Source organism: Phoxinus phoxinus (genome assembly GCF_949152265.1).
Source record: "Phoxinus phoxinus genome assembly, chromosome: 17".
NCBI classification, from domain to species: domain Eukaryota; kingdom Metazoa; phylum Chordata; class Actinopteri; order Cypriniformes; family Leuciscidae; genus Phoxinus; species Phoxinus phoxinus.
The window spans coordinates 10,478,648-10,494,554 of NC_136892.1; the positions used below are offsets into that span (position 1 = coordinate 10,478,648).

At 39.5% G+C, this 15,907-nt stretch overlaps 2 protein-coding genes across 11 annotated transcripts in view; one reads left to right on the plus strand and one right to left on the minus strand.

The window, feature by feature from the left end:
- Window positions 1–6,245, plus strand: part of dbn1 (drebrin 1) — a 92,826-nt gene extending 86,581 nt beyond the window's left edge. Inside the window, exon 14 of one of the 4 annotated variants that reach the window (XM_079584918.1) lies at window positions 1,427–6,227. In XM_079584918.1, the coding sequence (XP_079441044.1) occupies window positions 1,427–1,479 (53 nt within the window). In that variant the 3' untranslated portion in view covers window positions 1,480–6,227. Of the gene's footprint in view, window positions 1–1,426 lie in introns of all 4 variants that reach the window. The other 3 variants (XM_079584919.1, XM_079584917.1, XM_079584920.1) reach the window with 3 other exon arrangements.
- Window positions 1,475–15,642, minus strand: prr7 (proline rich 7 (synaptic)). Of its 7 annotated transcripts, none has more exons than XM_079584923.1 (6): window positions 15,621–15,642; window positions 15,264–15,434; window positions 15,118–15,166; window positions 14,926–15,016; window positions 10,645–11,459; window positions 1,475–8,047 (listed from the first exon to the last, which is right to left on the minus strand). In XM_079584923.1, exons 5-6 carry the CDS (start codon window positions 10,943–10,945, stop codon window positions 7,611–7,613), a joined length of 738 nt encoding a protein of 245 aa, XP_079441049.1. In that variant the 5' UTR covers window positions 10,946–11,459; window positions 14,926–15,016; window positions 15,118–15,166; window positions 15,264–15,434; window positions 15,621–15,642; the 3' UTR covers window positions 1,475–7,610. The 7 variants fall into 7 exon arrangements, with proteins under 7 accessions (XP_079441049.1, XP_079441051.1, XP_079441050.1 ...); XM_079584925.1 differs by having other exon boundaries at window positions 10,645–11,297; window positions 11,369–11,459; window positions 15,118–15,434; XM_079584924.1 differs by having other exon boundaries at window positions 14,926–15,011; window positions 15,118–15,434.
- Window positions 15,643–15,907: the final 265 nt, after the last annotated feature.

The window sequence follows — 15,907 nt, forward strand, 5'->3', positions numbered from 1 at the left end:
TTTAAGTTTTAGTTCTTGTAGTATTAAACTGCTGTAAATGAAAATGAGAAACTAGCTGAAATAAGTTTTTTTTAATATTTTATTTCAGTTAATGTTTATTTTTTGTAACAAAAAAACACAGCACTGCATGTAAAAATTACATTGACACGGCACCATAACGGTGTATATATGTATGTGTGTGTGTGTGTGTGTGTGTATGTATGTATGTATGTATGTATGTATACACCGTTAGGGTGGAGTTTTCCTCATTTTTTTTTAATTATGTACCGTAAATAAATAAATGTTCTTCCTTAAAATACAGGGTAAGTCAGGACACCCCTGTGTTAAATTCCCAAAGAATGGGAAATTCCCAATGGCCTTTGGAATTAAAATAGCCGCACATCATCACACACCCTTCACCATACCTAGAGATTGGCATGGTTTTATTTCAGTTTGCCTCATAGCTGGTTTGATCTTATGGAAAGTACCCCATGCCAATCTCTAGGTATGGTGAAGGGTGTGTGATGATGTGCGGCTATTTTAATTCTAAAGGCCAAGGGAACTTTATCTAGCCTGGCTAACGTCAGACCTCGTCTCATTGAGACCTGGTCTGGGAACCACATGTTAATTTTCTCGTATTTGAGGCGTGGTTTACGAATGCCCAGAGCCGTTTATTGGGTGCTACGAATGTCTATCAAATGCGCCTGTACGTAGCTCATAGCCAATCGTTTCAATTATTCCAGATGACGTATGTAGAGCGACAGAAATTCGACGAGGAAGAAGACGATGGGTCATAGTTTTATGTGTACACAATGGCGTTCAGCGACTATTGCCATTTATCAGGATGCATAGTATCCCGGATCCATGAAATAACTGGCCTTATTTAATAAAAATCTGCCTGCCTCTATGGGCATTTAACATAGGGGTGTCCTGCATGCACCCTGTATTTTAAGGAAGAACATTTATTTATTTACGATACATTATTCATTCACAAAGAAAATTGGTGTCCTTAAAGATTGGAGTTTTCCTCATTTTTTATTAAGGCATTAAGATCAATATCCAAAAGATGATTTTTTTTTTTATTCCTCTTTTTAGTCACCTTTAGCATGGGTGTGTTTACTTATGCTAAGCACTGTATACAGTGTATAGTTTCATTTAAAGTTCATTTTATTTTAAACAAAAGTTTTTTGGCTTTAGTTGACTATAAAAGGCCTGGTTTGTCCACACCCCTTAGTACATGAGGGTATTTTTTTTTTATAATATTTTTGAAAAGTGCCACGCAAAGTGCAGAGTGCCGTGTTTTTCCAAAAGAGAAAAACTGTAAATGTTGCATGTGTGCGGGGCTGTTCACAGTGTTACAGCAACAATATTTTCCTAATTATCTGTCGTTATGTTGCATCCCACCATAAAAAAAGATCCTAATTTAAGGTCTTCTTGTCTTCTGCAGAAATCGACATTACGTGCTGGGACACAGACCCCGTGATGGAAGATGATGATTAGGAGCGACCGAGGGAAACCGAGGCGACGCCTCGACGAAAACGGATTTTACAACAGTTACTAAAGTCTTGCATCAAAAATGTTTTAGAGAAAAAAACAACAACAATGTTAGCCACAGAAGAAAAGGACTCGGGTTATTGTTAAAGATGCCAGTGGGTATGAGCGCTTTCGGTTTGTGTATGTGTGTGAGAGTGTTTATTATTTATTTCGATCTCTTTTTCCTTTTCTTTTTGCTATGCAGAGTATAGCACAGTGCGTCTCTAGCGCTCACCTGTGTTGTATGGATCCCTGTGCCTAACAGGTGTGTGTAGTAGCAGATTAGATTCAGTTTTAGTTTCTATCTCCATAATCAACGCCGAGCTTAGGTCTGCTCAGCGCTTCAATCAAGTTCCCCACAATCCTAGTTGCTTAGTTGAATCACATGTGTTTGAGTGTTATGCCCACAGGGGCCTTTGCTTTGACTCAATCGGTCAGGGACAGTCGAACCCTCACCCCTCGTCGAAGCAAAGGCACGTCAGAACTCGATTTTAGCTTCAGTTGAGTCAGTCGTATTTAGCAAACGGAAAATGAAGGGGGTTTATATGTGATTATGAAACAATTTTGTGTTGTGCCAATTATTTTGAGTATGACGTGTCGGTGTAACGGCCTTTTAGGACTTTAGCGCCAGGTGGCATATGTATATTTTGACTACATATGAGACAATGTGTATAAACAATGGCTGAAACTGACGTTTGGTTTTTTTATGAACAACTGCAATAGAGCTTTGATTTGTTGAGAAACTTAGGCAATAACAATTGTAGTGAACTCCTTTGGGAATTGTTTTAGTTATATATGCAGTAGTGTGTGTACATATACTGTATGCGTGTACATCTAGTTTAAAGATAAAGGGAGAAGAGAGTCCCTTATTATTGGGGTGGTTCAGGCCTGAAAGATCGACGCCAATGCAAGCTCGCAGTCCCGGATGTTAGCATGCGGCCTTACTGTGGCGTTAACAGACCTCAGTACTCAAAAGGATAGTTCAGACAAAAACTCGACCTTGTGTCGCTTCAGATCTGTGTGACTTTTTCTTCTGTGGAGCACAAAAGAAGATATTTAGAGAAATCTTAGTGTTTTATGTCCAAACAGTGGAACAAGCTGTTTGGTTACCAACATTCTTCAAAATATACAGAGCCCCTAATGGGACATGGTGGCGAAAACAAAATATATGATATTGGAGTAAAAATAATAAGTCAATGGTTTTGCGTGCACTCGTAAAACCTTTGCAAAATGTTTGCGTTCGCTCGCAAAACGCAACGTTTCTTGGGGGAACGCGAACATTTAGCGAGCGAACGCAGAGTTTCTCGGGGAACGGAAACTGTAGCGAAAGAACGCAAAAGCATTCCCAAATAATTTTTTCTCCCATCTCATAATTTTTTTTCTTTACCATGTCCTTTTAGGGTGTCCGTAAAACACATCATCTTTTGGGTTTTTTGTACAAGAAGAATGAAATTCAACATGCAGATGTCGTAAATTATAGAATCAAATTTTTGGGTGAACTATCCCTTTAAGAAGCCAAAATAATTCCCTTCAGATTGCTATTATCCAAGTAAACGTGCTTACCAGGATTCAGTGTCTTACAGAGGATGATTTATGCTAATGCTGGCTATAGCGCCCCCTTGTGGCTGAATTGCATTCTTCTAACACATTTTTTTGCGAATGAAACCGAAGCATTTGTGTTTGTGTACTTGCGTAGAGTATGGCCTTGACCTTAATTTATCGTGGATGTGATTTTTGAACCTTTTAGTTCTACGCTCCAAGGGAAGGAAACTCTTAATAATTACACACTTCAACCCCTGGTAACCCCCATTATTGAAATATAATATTAATATGACCACTGTATTCTTTTTTTTTTCTTTTTTTTTTTGCTTGTTAAAAATGCTTTATCCAGGACTTCGTTCAGAGTGATGTTACCCTTATGGACGTCTAGACATTTTTTTTTTTTTTACCTAAAATTATTACAACCCTTCAAATCAAATTTGGATTTTGTTACACAAGGACTAGTGCAGGGACACATGGCCTTGCTCAAGGGCAGAATGGTGCGAGTTTATCTCGCTAACTCAACACTGACTCAAACTGTAATCTTTGTTGTACCAGCCCACATCCTTAACTGCCAAGTTATCACCACCCACTGTCTTCCTCATACTTTTAGTCATTTTGAAAAGCCACATCACAACATCTTGGCTTTACATTTAATTTTTTTGTTCTTTTGAGTGGAAAGGCGAGCAATAAGACTAAACCAATAGTATTGTTCTGTAAATAGCTTTAATTTTGTTCTCATGTAAAATGTACTACAATAACTAACATGTATTGATTCACCACTCATGAAAAACGTGTGGTGGCGTACGTTTGGATTGGGTTTCTTGCATTTCTTTGGTGAGAGAGAAAACATGGTTTCTCAGTATGAAACCTAATAGGAAGTAACCCGCATCTTTAACAGTAACTTAGCCCCTTTTGAAACGACTTCCGTGTGTTCCTGTTCACCCTCCAACCTCCTTAGTAGTGATTATTATTCTCTTTCTCCCTCAAACTACTAGGAGACTACTACTACTACTACTACCACCACTATTATTACTATTACTACTGCTGTTCTACTACAGTCATTTCTTCTTTGCCCCTGAAGCAAGGCTTAGCGACTCCTGAAAGTTCTCTTTTTTTAATTATTTTTTTCTATCTCTTCCTTTTTTTCCCCGTCCGCTTCTCACACGCTGTTTTTGAAACAAGCACAAGATCTTTTGTGACATGCTATGTGCTTATGTATGTTAATAAAAGACTTTAAAATCCTTCAGAAAACTTGTGTACTTTCACGTTTTTCTGTCTGCAACCACCTGGACACAGAAATGTTTAAACGACTTTGTACCTCCCTTAAACACATACCTTGGGTCGTTAGTGACCTGGGACGTCATTCAAGACATCAACCTTCATAGTATTCCTTAATCAATTCATTATACGCAATGAATGCCTGTTTTCCCATTCATTTTTTGTACAAATTTGTATAGGGTTGCTAATGACCCGAGGTGTGTAACAGTGTAAATATATATTTCTGCACAACAATAATTGAATCTTTAATGACTGAATTAAGTGCAATTCACCTTTATTCCACAAGGTGGCAATGTCTGATACACAATGATGAAGTGACATTTCACTCATAGTTACGCAGGCAGAAAACAAAAGAATAGAAATTATCAGCAACTCTTGAAATGGCTCAGCGATTTACTTCAGAGTAAGTACTGAACGCAATCAAATATTAGTGTCACTGTCACTTGATGGTGGATCTGATGAAGTTTGATTTTGAAGACGTTGAAAACGATAGCTTTGAGAATATGGTTGGGATTGCGAATATGAGCGGATGATGACAGTGATGAAGGTATAAAAACACCTGCTTAAACTGAACCCTTCCAAGCTACAAAAGGTAACAAAATATGCTTTATTTTATTCTTCTGTAATAGTTACTCTAATATCAGGAGAGTTATATACTATCGCGGCAGTTGGAGAGCATCCGTGTTAGATATAGATCCGGGTTGCTTAAGACCCGAATATGTAACAATGATTGGCGAAACATTCATGAATTTTAAGTTTAAACAAATACGTTAGGCATTCACTGGCCCTCTTTGTGTATCTTCTATATTTTCAGAGACAAACCGAAAATCCTCAAATGAACATTGAAATATATAGCAGCTATGAATTAGTACAGCTCCGATTATTGTGTCCGCACACGCAAGCACACTTTGCACGCTACATGAACATTGCATGATACACTTTCACAGTTTGCCATTCACAGTTCAAGTGACAAGAAAGAAAATCCGCTATAGAAAATCTGGAGTGTAAATCTAGTGTGAAATAGGAACAAAATTGGGCCTAAATTGAGACTCTTGCCAGATCAAAAGAGATTTACTCAACATAAACCCTTTTGATTGATGCACCAGAGCCTCTTGATGACGGCTTTCATTGAAAATGGCACTAACGGGGTACATTTGGTACATAATATGTCTCGTATACTGTATGCTAATTTGCAGTCCACAGTCCACTTATCATAGTGGATGTGAGAAGGCTGTGTGCCAGAGCAGTGACGGTACTGCTCACTTCATCTATGCAAACAGATTCACACGGCTCTGCTACGGTCGCATAGCAACACATTGCTGGCAGAGAGAAGGCAGTTTACATCTCTGTCTTTAGCTTCGGTTGTGATGTAACTGAATATATAAAGCAGAGAGGGAAAAACATAATACAGTCATTTTCATTTACTTTCCCATATATTAATTTGGGGGCTGTAGTCACGTTGAATGCCGTAACATGCTGTCAAGAGGGTGTTTTTGAAATGACATTAAGGTGCAATACATTTCATTGATTGTCTTTGTACAATTTTGTATTTTGGTCTGTGCAGAATATGGATATTTCCCCTGAATTGATAAATATTTGTCCATTTAAGGTTAGTTCTAGTTGTCATTTTTTTCAGGACATTCTTATTTTTATATAAAAGAGAGTATGGTGTACTTTTTGAGAAAGTATGTTTCCTCCTCAACCTTTTCAAAACAATCCATTTGTGATCCCACCTTCATTCTGTCATTTATATAACAAGAAGTAGCGCTTGATTCCCAACATTTGACATGGTCATCGGTTTATCTTTGTAGGGATAAGTAATAAATAGTATATCCTTTATTTAACTGCATTAATTATTTCTGCACAGGTTATAATGAAGGAGGGAACAATGCCTCATATACCAAGTCTTTATAATGTGGGTTGTGGGAAGTGCGTTTCCTTTATGCTTTTGTTATTTTCGGGCGCTCTAGTAATGGCTGCGCAATTTAAAAAAAAAAAAAAAATGAAGCAAAGACATCACTATGATGTAGTAAAAGCATTGTGTGCCCACTTACACTGCTAATTGCTTTTTCACATTTCCCAAAATAGAGCTTATTTTAATCAAATGTCATTTGAAAGCATCCAGCACATGCATGAAAGCAGTGTTATACGCTGGGAAACTGACAAAGACAGCCATTAAATGGATTTGAGGTAGAATCGTTTAAGGGCACGGAAACATACATAAGAGAAATGATGGCAGTAAAAGGGAAAAAAAGCATTTTCACAATGCAGCAATCACCACATTGATTACGAAAGAATACAAACAGCCTAGCAAAAAGGGATTCAGTTGGTCTTACTCGGAGAAGCACCATTAAATGAATGCGGCTTGTAAAATAAATGGCGGAAATCCCACATGTGGCTGCAACAACAGCAGGAAGTACCGTGGGCAACATGGTGATGCTTGAAAATGTTGACAAATCCCATTTGCAGGTCATTACAAACAAGGTGTTATCATCAATCTGAGGAGCACTTCAGGAGGATGGATTTAATATATATATATATTTTTTTAATCATTATTCATACAGAGATTCAGAATCTGTAAAAAAGAGAATAGTACTGCTGACATGAATTTAAAGGCAGTTTCTCAGTGTACCCGCATGGTAATCTATTAAAAGATGTGAGAGACAACTTTCTCCAATGGAAACTACAGACATCTTTCAAAAAATGCAACTCCTCAGGCAACAGCTTCCTTTGGAGGAACAATTTGAGATTACTTTGAAGCTTTTCCACCCCCAAAGTTCAGACTCCTTCCCGAGAAAGGAACTGGCACAGAATCCAGAAAGAGATGCCAGGTATTGTTTTCCAGTTTATGAAACAACATTTTGTACAGCTGAGCAGCATTGTGTAGCTACAATACGGAGCAATCGCTGTCATTTCGCTATGTCGCACTTGTGTGTTTTACCCTGTTTCACAAAGACAGGGTTTGAAATGTCATTTGTATTATATCAGTGAGCCGCAGATGAGAGAGGACGTGAGGGGCGAGGTGTTGGTGGGCTGCAGACAGCTCCTGGGAGCCATGGCAACAGCGTTCACATAATAGCTGCTGCTCTGCATCAGCCGAAGACGCCACGCAGAGCAAAGAGGACGAGAGAGAGAAGCGAGTGTGATGGATCTGTAAATGAACCCCTGAACAAAGCTGATTCAACCGATTCTGCCCCCAAAAGACAGCATTCGAAACGCCTCTGGCAGACTCTTCAGACCACATATGACTCAGCATTGTGAGGTCTATTTTTGTGGGCTCATACCGCTGTGCTTCGACCCAAAAGGGGAAAGGCGGTGGGCAAACCATAGTGTTGATCCAGACCGCGGAGTCCCCGCAAGCCCAAGTCTGTGTGAGTCCGGCCCTCGCGAGGCATGGTGGCGATGGCAGAGGCCTGGGGCTCGGCTGGCAGGTTGTTGTGGTTGAGGTCCATGGTGGACAGGAGGTGCCCCAGCGAGTCCCAGCGTCTGGCCGAAGGTAGGCGTATGAGGGACGAGTAGCCACGTTCGGGAAACACGGTCACGGGGGCCATCTTGCTGGTCTCAGACTCTTGGTGCTCCCTGGAGGACCTGGTTGTAGGTTTGGTGTAAGTTCCTCCCCTGGGGTCCGACAGAACTTCACTGTATGGGGGCGGTGGGTCCTCCATCAATACGGCCTCTTCGTAGCATGGAGGTTTTCCAAAGACATCTGTGTCTGCTGAGAAAAACCAAATGGTTCAGCAAGGAACAGAAAGAACACTGCAAGCTGCACCAAACATGCAAGGTTTTAGTTGCTTATAATCACCGTTGCACACAAGATTTTGTGAGCCTTTCTTTTTCCATGTCAGACCAGTCATTATTAAACATACATAATCACACGATTTATCAGATAAAAAACAAAAACTCTGATTAAAGTTATCACAACATAAATGAGGGCTTGGTATATTTTATCTGGGAAGGGTAGAAGAACTGAAGCTTTTATCATTTTTTCCAACGTCACCTCTCACTCTAAAATGAAAGCTAGGATAGATTTTCTTTTGTGAAAAGCAGTGATAACCAGCATATTGAGGTCAGAGATAAGACTGTTTGCTTGTGACTAGGCAGTGTTTTCCCCCTATCATAAGTGGAGGTTAAACCACTTGAGTCACATGGATTACTTTCATGTTGCCTTTACTACCTTTCTGAGGCTAGAAAGTGGTAGTAGCTGTCAATAGTGGGACAGAAAGCTCTCAGATTTCATTAAAAATTATACAATTTTAATAGTTGTTTATTGTATTCCAGCCTTAGTTCTCAATCATATTCTGATACCTAGATATGGCCATCCATCTATCCATTCTTCAAACAGCTTGTCCTATGTAGGGTCGCAAGTAGATATGGCCAGTCCAGGCTAGCTAAATTATTTAAAATAACATTCATGTCTTTTGTCTATGTATTTACTAAAGAAATGGTTGATTTTGTCTTAGAAGCACCATTAAATAGTTCATATGGTAGGTCAATTCCAGACACCCTATAGTTTCAGGTCTGCTCACGACATCATCTAAAACTGTATTTTTCTTCAATTCATCTAGCAGAATTTACTATTGAACTGTAGAAGTGGTCCGTTACGAAGGGGTCAGGCACATGTCAATGATTATACACCCCCACCCCTCTTAACACTGTCCCTGCTGGTGAAGCTATTCAAGGACGGTGTTATGGCAGAGAAGTCATTTGATGGTGACTCTAGCTTGAAACTTATACTTCTAATTAAATACAATCTTTGGGGAATGTTTACTTAATTAAAATCTTTACAATTTGTTTTTCAAAGACCATTTTCTCATTTGGTGCTCAATGCGTCACAGGGGACATGATGAGTCTGTTGTTGTAAAGTGATACAAAGTCCCTTTAAAGAGCAGAATTCTTTCCGACTCTTACTCTTTTATGAGCTGACTTATTACTCAGGCCCTGTTTCAATGTGTGGTCATCCATCCTGTGCGTTTGGCACAGGTTTAAAGGGACATTCTTTGCCCATGGCTGGGGATCCACCATCTCTGGCAGCCAAAGCACATGATTAGCCCGGCTCTAGCTGGTGCTAGCTCAGTGCTGTACTCGTCTGCCTACACAACACCCACACAAGACTCACTGTTACCATGTCATACATGAAAGAATGCAGCTCGGGCTGCCAACACTGTGTGAGGAGTCAAGGTTTTCAGTTGTACAGCCCTTGTGAGATGGACTATCTTTGTTGATTGGTAAACAGTGTGAAACACAACATGCTTAATGTATTAATAAAAGGTAATAAAGGAGTAGCGTCCTCTGCTTGGTTATTGGATTATGCATATTGCTATTTGAAAGATGATCATTCTAATTGGAAATTACTTAAAAAGACAATTACTGACACTGTCTTGATAACCCTGCTGAAAAATAATCCAGCATAATATTTTTCATCATCTCATGTCTGTTGAGGCTGGTTTATGCTGATATAGTGCTGGTCTAGCAGGTGGACCAGTATAATCATGCTGTTCTCAAGGAAAACCGAGCTGGTGTAGCCACCAGCACTCCGGCTTCACATGCTGGTTTCAGCATGCAAAACATACCTTATGCAGGTGACCAGCAATGCTGTGTTTTTCAGCAGGGAAGTTTAAAAAGCTGTTTGGTTTGAAAGCTGTGAAGGGATTGTGTACTTTAAATGCTTCAAAGTCTAGCTTATATAGCATTAGTGTTGAAGTGGAAGTCTGTAGGAATTTTATAGGAAATGTCTGATTAGTAAGAGACAGAGCACTAAGTCAGGCTAAAGGACTGTGCTGAGTTTAGTGGATGTAGTTTATAACCTCTAGGAGGGGTAAGAGTCCGAAAGGTGAAAGGTGTTTAACATACCTGTAACCTTGAAACTTGCTAAAGTCAATAAAATTATTATAGATTAATAACTAAGAGATATTAAACATTAGAAGGAAAGGGTCTAATTATCTAATGGATATTAGAAAGAACGATTTGAAAATTGACCAAGGTCACATTGAATTATATGAAGTGGTATTTGGAACTAACCAGATAGCTGGAGAAGGACATTTTGAAACCTTTCGTCATTTCAAAGGTCTAAGTCCTTTGAGTTTTATTTTGCTTATATTCTGCTAAGAGTTGTAAAAATACATGGTCTAAAAATGTTGATTTCATTGGGATTTTTAAGTCATGGCTCTTTGTAAAGAAACGATTTTCTTCCGAAAATGTGGGTGGGTGGATGAATGTAGAAGCTTCTACATGCCTCCTCAACCAAAATAGTCCCCATAGCCCTGATTGCAGACAAAACTGCATTGCATGATTGAGCTTGTTTGAACGTCCTACCTTCAGAGACAGTCCAGTTTGCTTGAGGGAGAGTGTGTGTAACAGGCAGCTGTGGAGACATCATTTGAAGTGGAGGGCAGAACTGAGGGGGTTCTCTAGGAGGGTATCCTCCTCCGGTGCAGTCCAGAGGCTCCATCTCAAGCGCCCGCAGGCACTGTTCCCTCAGTCTCTCTTCACGCCGCCGCTTCAGCTTGCGCTGGGCGAAGCTGCAAAAGCAGCAAAGCATGACAATGAGAGCCCAGATCAGCCAGAAGCCGGCAAAGCATGCCAAAAACGTATAGGTCCCCTGAGACATCACCATGATGATCACCTTGATAAAGCTTGTGCCCTCCAGGATCCGGTGGGAAGATTTAAAGTCTTAAGGAGACCTGCTGGTTGAGTCGTAGAGTTCACGCACCAAGTCTCAAAGCACACGAACTGACCATAGCTATCATATTTCTATGAATCCTGTTGTTTAAAACCATTAGGAGTCTATCCAAGTGTTTGCTGAGCTCATTTTTTCCAAAGTTAACCAGCGGAAAGGTTTCCCACTGACCGGAGGTCAAAGAAAGTGACCTGATTTCACTTGAAGCACATTCCACGAAAACACAAGATGTCCGATATATTGCAAAAGAGAAACTGAAGGGGCACGTTCCCAAGGTCCTCCAGGGGCCCTTTCACAAAAAGAAATGAATATCAGCAGATGCTCTTTTCCTGACAGCTGGTGCAATGAGGGAATGCTTACGTCTCACAGTGCCTGGGTCTCCTCCTGTGTTGTGATCCTCCGCTGAGCAGATCAGGGCTCTTTAGATCTCCAGAGGACATCAGCAGTCACGCTGCTCAACAAAGGGAAAGAACATAGAAGGGGGCAACCGTCATAAGTTGTGAACTTGTCATATTTTCAAAACACAGACCCTTAATATTTCACACACAATGGCCCGTTTCATAATTAACCTCAGCTGTTCAAGCACAACTCACACAATGACTTTAGGGGGTAAGTATCAATTTCATACATTGAGAGAGTGGTAGTACACATAGTTTTCTAGAAAGATTGTAAAGAAATGGTGTCAACAGAGTAAGTTTTCATTCACTATGAATCACTAATGTATTTTGAATGTTAATGATGGCTTTCAACATGGCACCTCTTCAGCTGTTAATGACAGCTCTCGACTGCCGACAAATAAATATGCCATTTTATCACTAATATTAAGACAACTTATGTAACCAGTTCTGAGATGATCTAGTAGAAGCTTTATTTCCTACACACATTCACATCTCTATCCGAGATCTTGCTGACCTTGAGGAAGCAAAATAATTATTTGTCCTATGTCATTATCACTGATGGCATCTGATGTTCCCATCTGAATGTGATCATCCATTTCCGATTGCTTACACAAACTGCCTTAAAAAACGAATTCAGCTATGTCATCTTTTGGAGGACATGACCTATAGATTACCTGGGGAACTACCAGAGCTGCTTTACATTGGGGACAATTCCATGCTAATATTGGTCAATAAATAATGGTTCCCCCAATGCAGATAAACTGGTCACATTCGTTTTTGTTTAACATACATTGATAGTCATTCAGTTTATAGGAATGGTCAGAGAACACTGGCTCTCATTAAATGAATGAGAAGGAAGCTGTCATCACCTCTTACTTAACTGAGGAAGAAATATGACTTTGCCTAACCTCAATGATGCCCCCTATTATTAACACATTGTCATTGATATAAAGCACATTATTGGATACGTTTCATAAAAATAAAAATCTGTTATCACATAAGAAACATTTTTACAAATAAAATAGGGCTGTGTTGTTTTCCTTTAATTACAACACAGTTCGCAGTGTTTGGTAAGCTAATATGTCCATGTCCAATCATCACAAATGAATAAATCCATAAATAAACAATATATTAATATAGCAGTGATATGCAGCCTCTCATTTGGGTGATATTTGTGGAGAAATGTGCGCAATTGGTAATGACAGATGAACACCACATTTTATATTACAAAGAGTAGACTACAACATTCAATGACTTAAAAAAATATTCACTTGTGAACGCCTTTATCACCAGACAGCTTTTATTAGGCGTATACTTCATTTGTATACTACCTTTAACCACACATGTGTGTCTAATTTTTAAATAGAAACAAATATGCTGCTTTAAGCTCGTACTTACATGATAAGCGTCTTCCAGTCACGATGTGACACCGTTTCAATGGTCGGGACGTGACTCAATCCATATAAAGTTGCGGTAGTTGTCAGTGGCACATAATGTTAATAGCAAACTTGTCGTTACGCGTGTGTTTTTTAGTGTCTTCACTAATGTTTACCTGGATAAACAGAACGCGTTTCGTGTTCCGCGTCATTCCTTGGTCGAGATGCGCGCGTTGGTTAACGGACACCTGTAAATGACGCGCGCGCGTCATGAAACACCCACATTGGCACTCCGCGCGAGATGCGCTTCTGCTTTCACGAGGACTCTGTATATCAAATTGAGAATAACGGTTCTCTAAACAACCTGACATGTTCGCTCCTCCTTTTTAACTGTTTGTAGAACAAAGCGACTGAAGTGGCACGGTTTTGTCTGAATGGGATTTTTTGTTATGTCTGTATCGGTCATGTTTATGATGTGGTTGTGATTGTTTGGTTAAATGAAGTCTAAGCGTCAGTACTTCAGTAATGATAACAATTATATCTTCGGTTTGTTTCACAAATGCTTCTCACTGGATGGAAAGGTCCTTTGATATGACTGTTAAAGATGCACTCAATTATTTTACGCATAAAAAAAGCACTATTTGAGAAATACAGGTAAAATGATGTACTCTCACATAAAATGAAGACTCACTCAAGACACGAAGTATCAGTCGATTAAGAATGTACATGTATGCGGGACCAAGTGCCGAGTATAGGGATGGCTATATAGCCTTATTCTTCTTGTGCTGATTGGTTGGATTATCTGAACATGTTGCTTCTGAACTTTGTTAAATAAAATGAATAACAAACATGCTTAAGAATCCACTGCAAGTAATGTTCTGACTTCTGAACACATTACATAACAGAACATGCTCAAGGACATTCTGTATTGGAGAGAACATGGTCAAGAACATTTTGATAAAAAACATGCTCAAGAACATTTTGTGTAGAGTGCAACAGTGGCCTTGGTTTCTAAGGCTATTTTTCACATTGGGATTTTAAGTAAGCCATGGACCAAACCAACCAGCTCAGATATATATGAATAACAATATTACAAACTTTTATTAGAAATAATATATAATATCATTCACAGTGCATTATGGGAATGGGGAGTCACTCATTTGGCATGATTCTATGATTAGTGGATATTTCTCTGAGTCTGTAGGATGTAGCCAGTATACAGTAGTTCTTCACCAGGAATTGCACTGTTTTTTGTTTTGCACTGTAACATTTTTAAAATCCCCCTGTGGTGAAAATCAAGCTTTTAATGTTGTTTATATGTCTGTGTGTTGTTTTAATATGCTTTAAGACAAACCATGTGCAAATTCATGTCAAGACCATTGCTGAGTATTTTCTCCAACTGCGGTGAACCAAAGACAGTCTCAAAAACGAGGTTTGAAATCGCTAGTAGCACCTCACTGCAGTACACAAGATCCAGGGGGCGGAGTTCCAGATCTAAGGGGTGGAGATTGGTAGGTTTAAGGGTGGGTTTAGGGATCAGGGGTGGAGATGGGTAGGTTTAGGTATATGTAAGGTGGTGTTTCCGACGTCACAAAACCTTGTAACCAATTAGGTCAACGTGTGATCATCAACGAGTGGATCTCTGAGCCGGTGTGAGTGAGTGGAGACGGGGCTAATTTGCATATTCATAGAACCGCGTAAATGAGGCAAGGGTGTAGATTTACATTCAAGCTATTTTAAGGCATGAATAATTTTTTGTCGTGGAAAAAACTTTTAAATATGTCATTTTGATGATCAAAGGTGAGTTTTAATGGATACACTTATTGACTACAGGGGGACTTTAAAACATGAACTTGGACTGATCACTTCAACAGATACGGTAGCTGATACATACCTCATAGCTTATGGTATATCTCTCTTTACAGACTTATAAGTTAAAAATCAATTCCCCTATGGAGAAATTAATGACATTTTTACTTCTTGAACCCAACAGTGGCACTCTAGGAAACATGCGCAAGAGCACTTAGCATTGAAGACTGTTTTTAAGAACGTAGTGCATTTAATCTTCCACAGAATAGAAGATGCTCAAGAATAGAACAGACTTTCCATAGAACATATTGTAAGAATTTAGCATAAGACAGACCTTCTCTTATGGAACATATTCATCAAGTGTTGGCCATTCTTCAGGATAGCAGAATGGAACTGATTTGTACTACCTCCTCTTTTAATCTGCGCTACAGCGTTGGACATAAGGGAAAAGAACATTGCTATGACAACTTGCATGAACACTGCACCAGCTTCACAGTGACTATAAAGTCGTTGCCATATTGCTTACCATTATCATTATGCAGTGCTTCACCATAGTGTAGCCGTGGGTTTCCACTCTTCATCATAGACAAGTAATAGGATAGGACAGACAATAGGATACGCCATTATTACCATGCACAAAAAACGCTATTTGATTGGCAGTGTGTTATTTACCTCAGAGTAATGCTTGTGTTCATTTTAGACGTAGTCTCTCCACACACACCTCAGACTTATCATACTATAGACACCATCAATGCCTGTGTTCATTTTTGAAAGCCCTGGGCAAAACATCCTTGAAGCATTCTTTGTTTTCATGCTGAACAACATTCTCTCTCCTTGCTGGCCCTGTGGATGAATAAAAGACATCAGAGAGTGCTTTTGCCTTTTATTTCACAGGAAAGAATGGACACATTATATTGAAATTCATGAATACCACAATTTAATGCCCACATCTGTTTGTCTGTCTGTCTGTCTGAATTTTACTTCATGTCCATAACTTAACAATCAGTCCCATACATTTCTTCACCTTACCAGCATTACTCTGTCCTTCCGTGCTTCCCTTGTGTAATGGAAGTGTTCATGCTGCAGTGTTTTCGGTGAGTCATTAGGTGTGTTCCATTCAACCGCAAGTGGCCTGAGAAGTTTACTTCACAGGGGTTTCTGCCATCTGTGAGAGTCCAATCTTGAAGGGAGCATACATGTTCAGTTTGTACAGAACATCGATAGGCTACATCACTTCACAGGAAGTGGAGAGGGAAATGTACCCAAAAGTCACTGCACATCACTCCATTACTGCAAGAAATTTGAAAATGATTGGT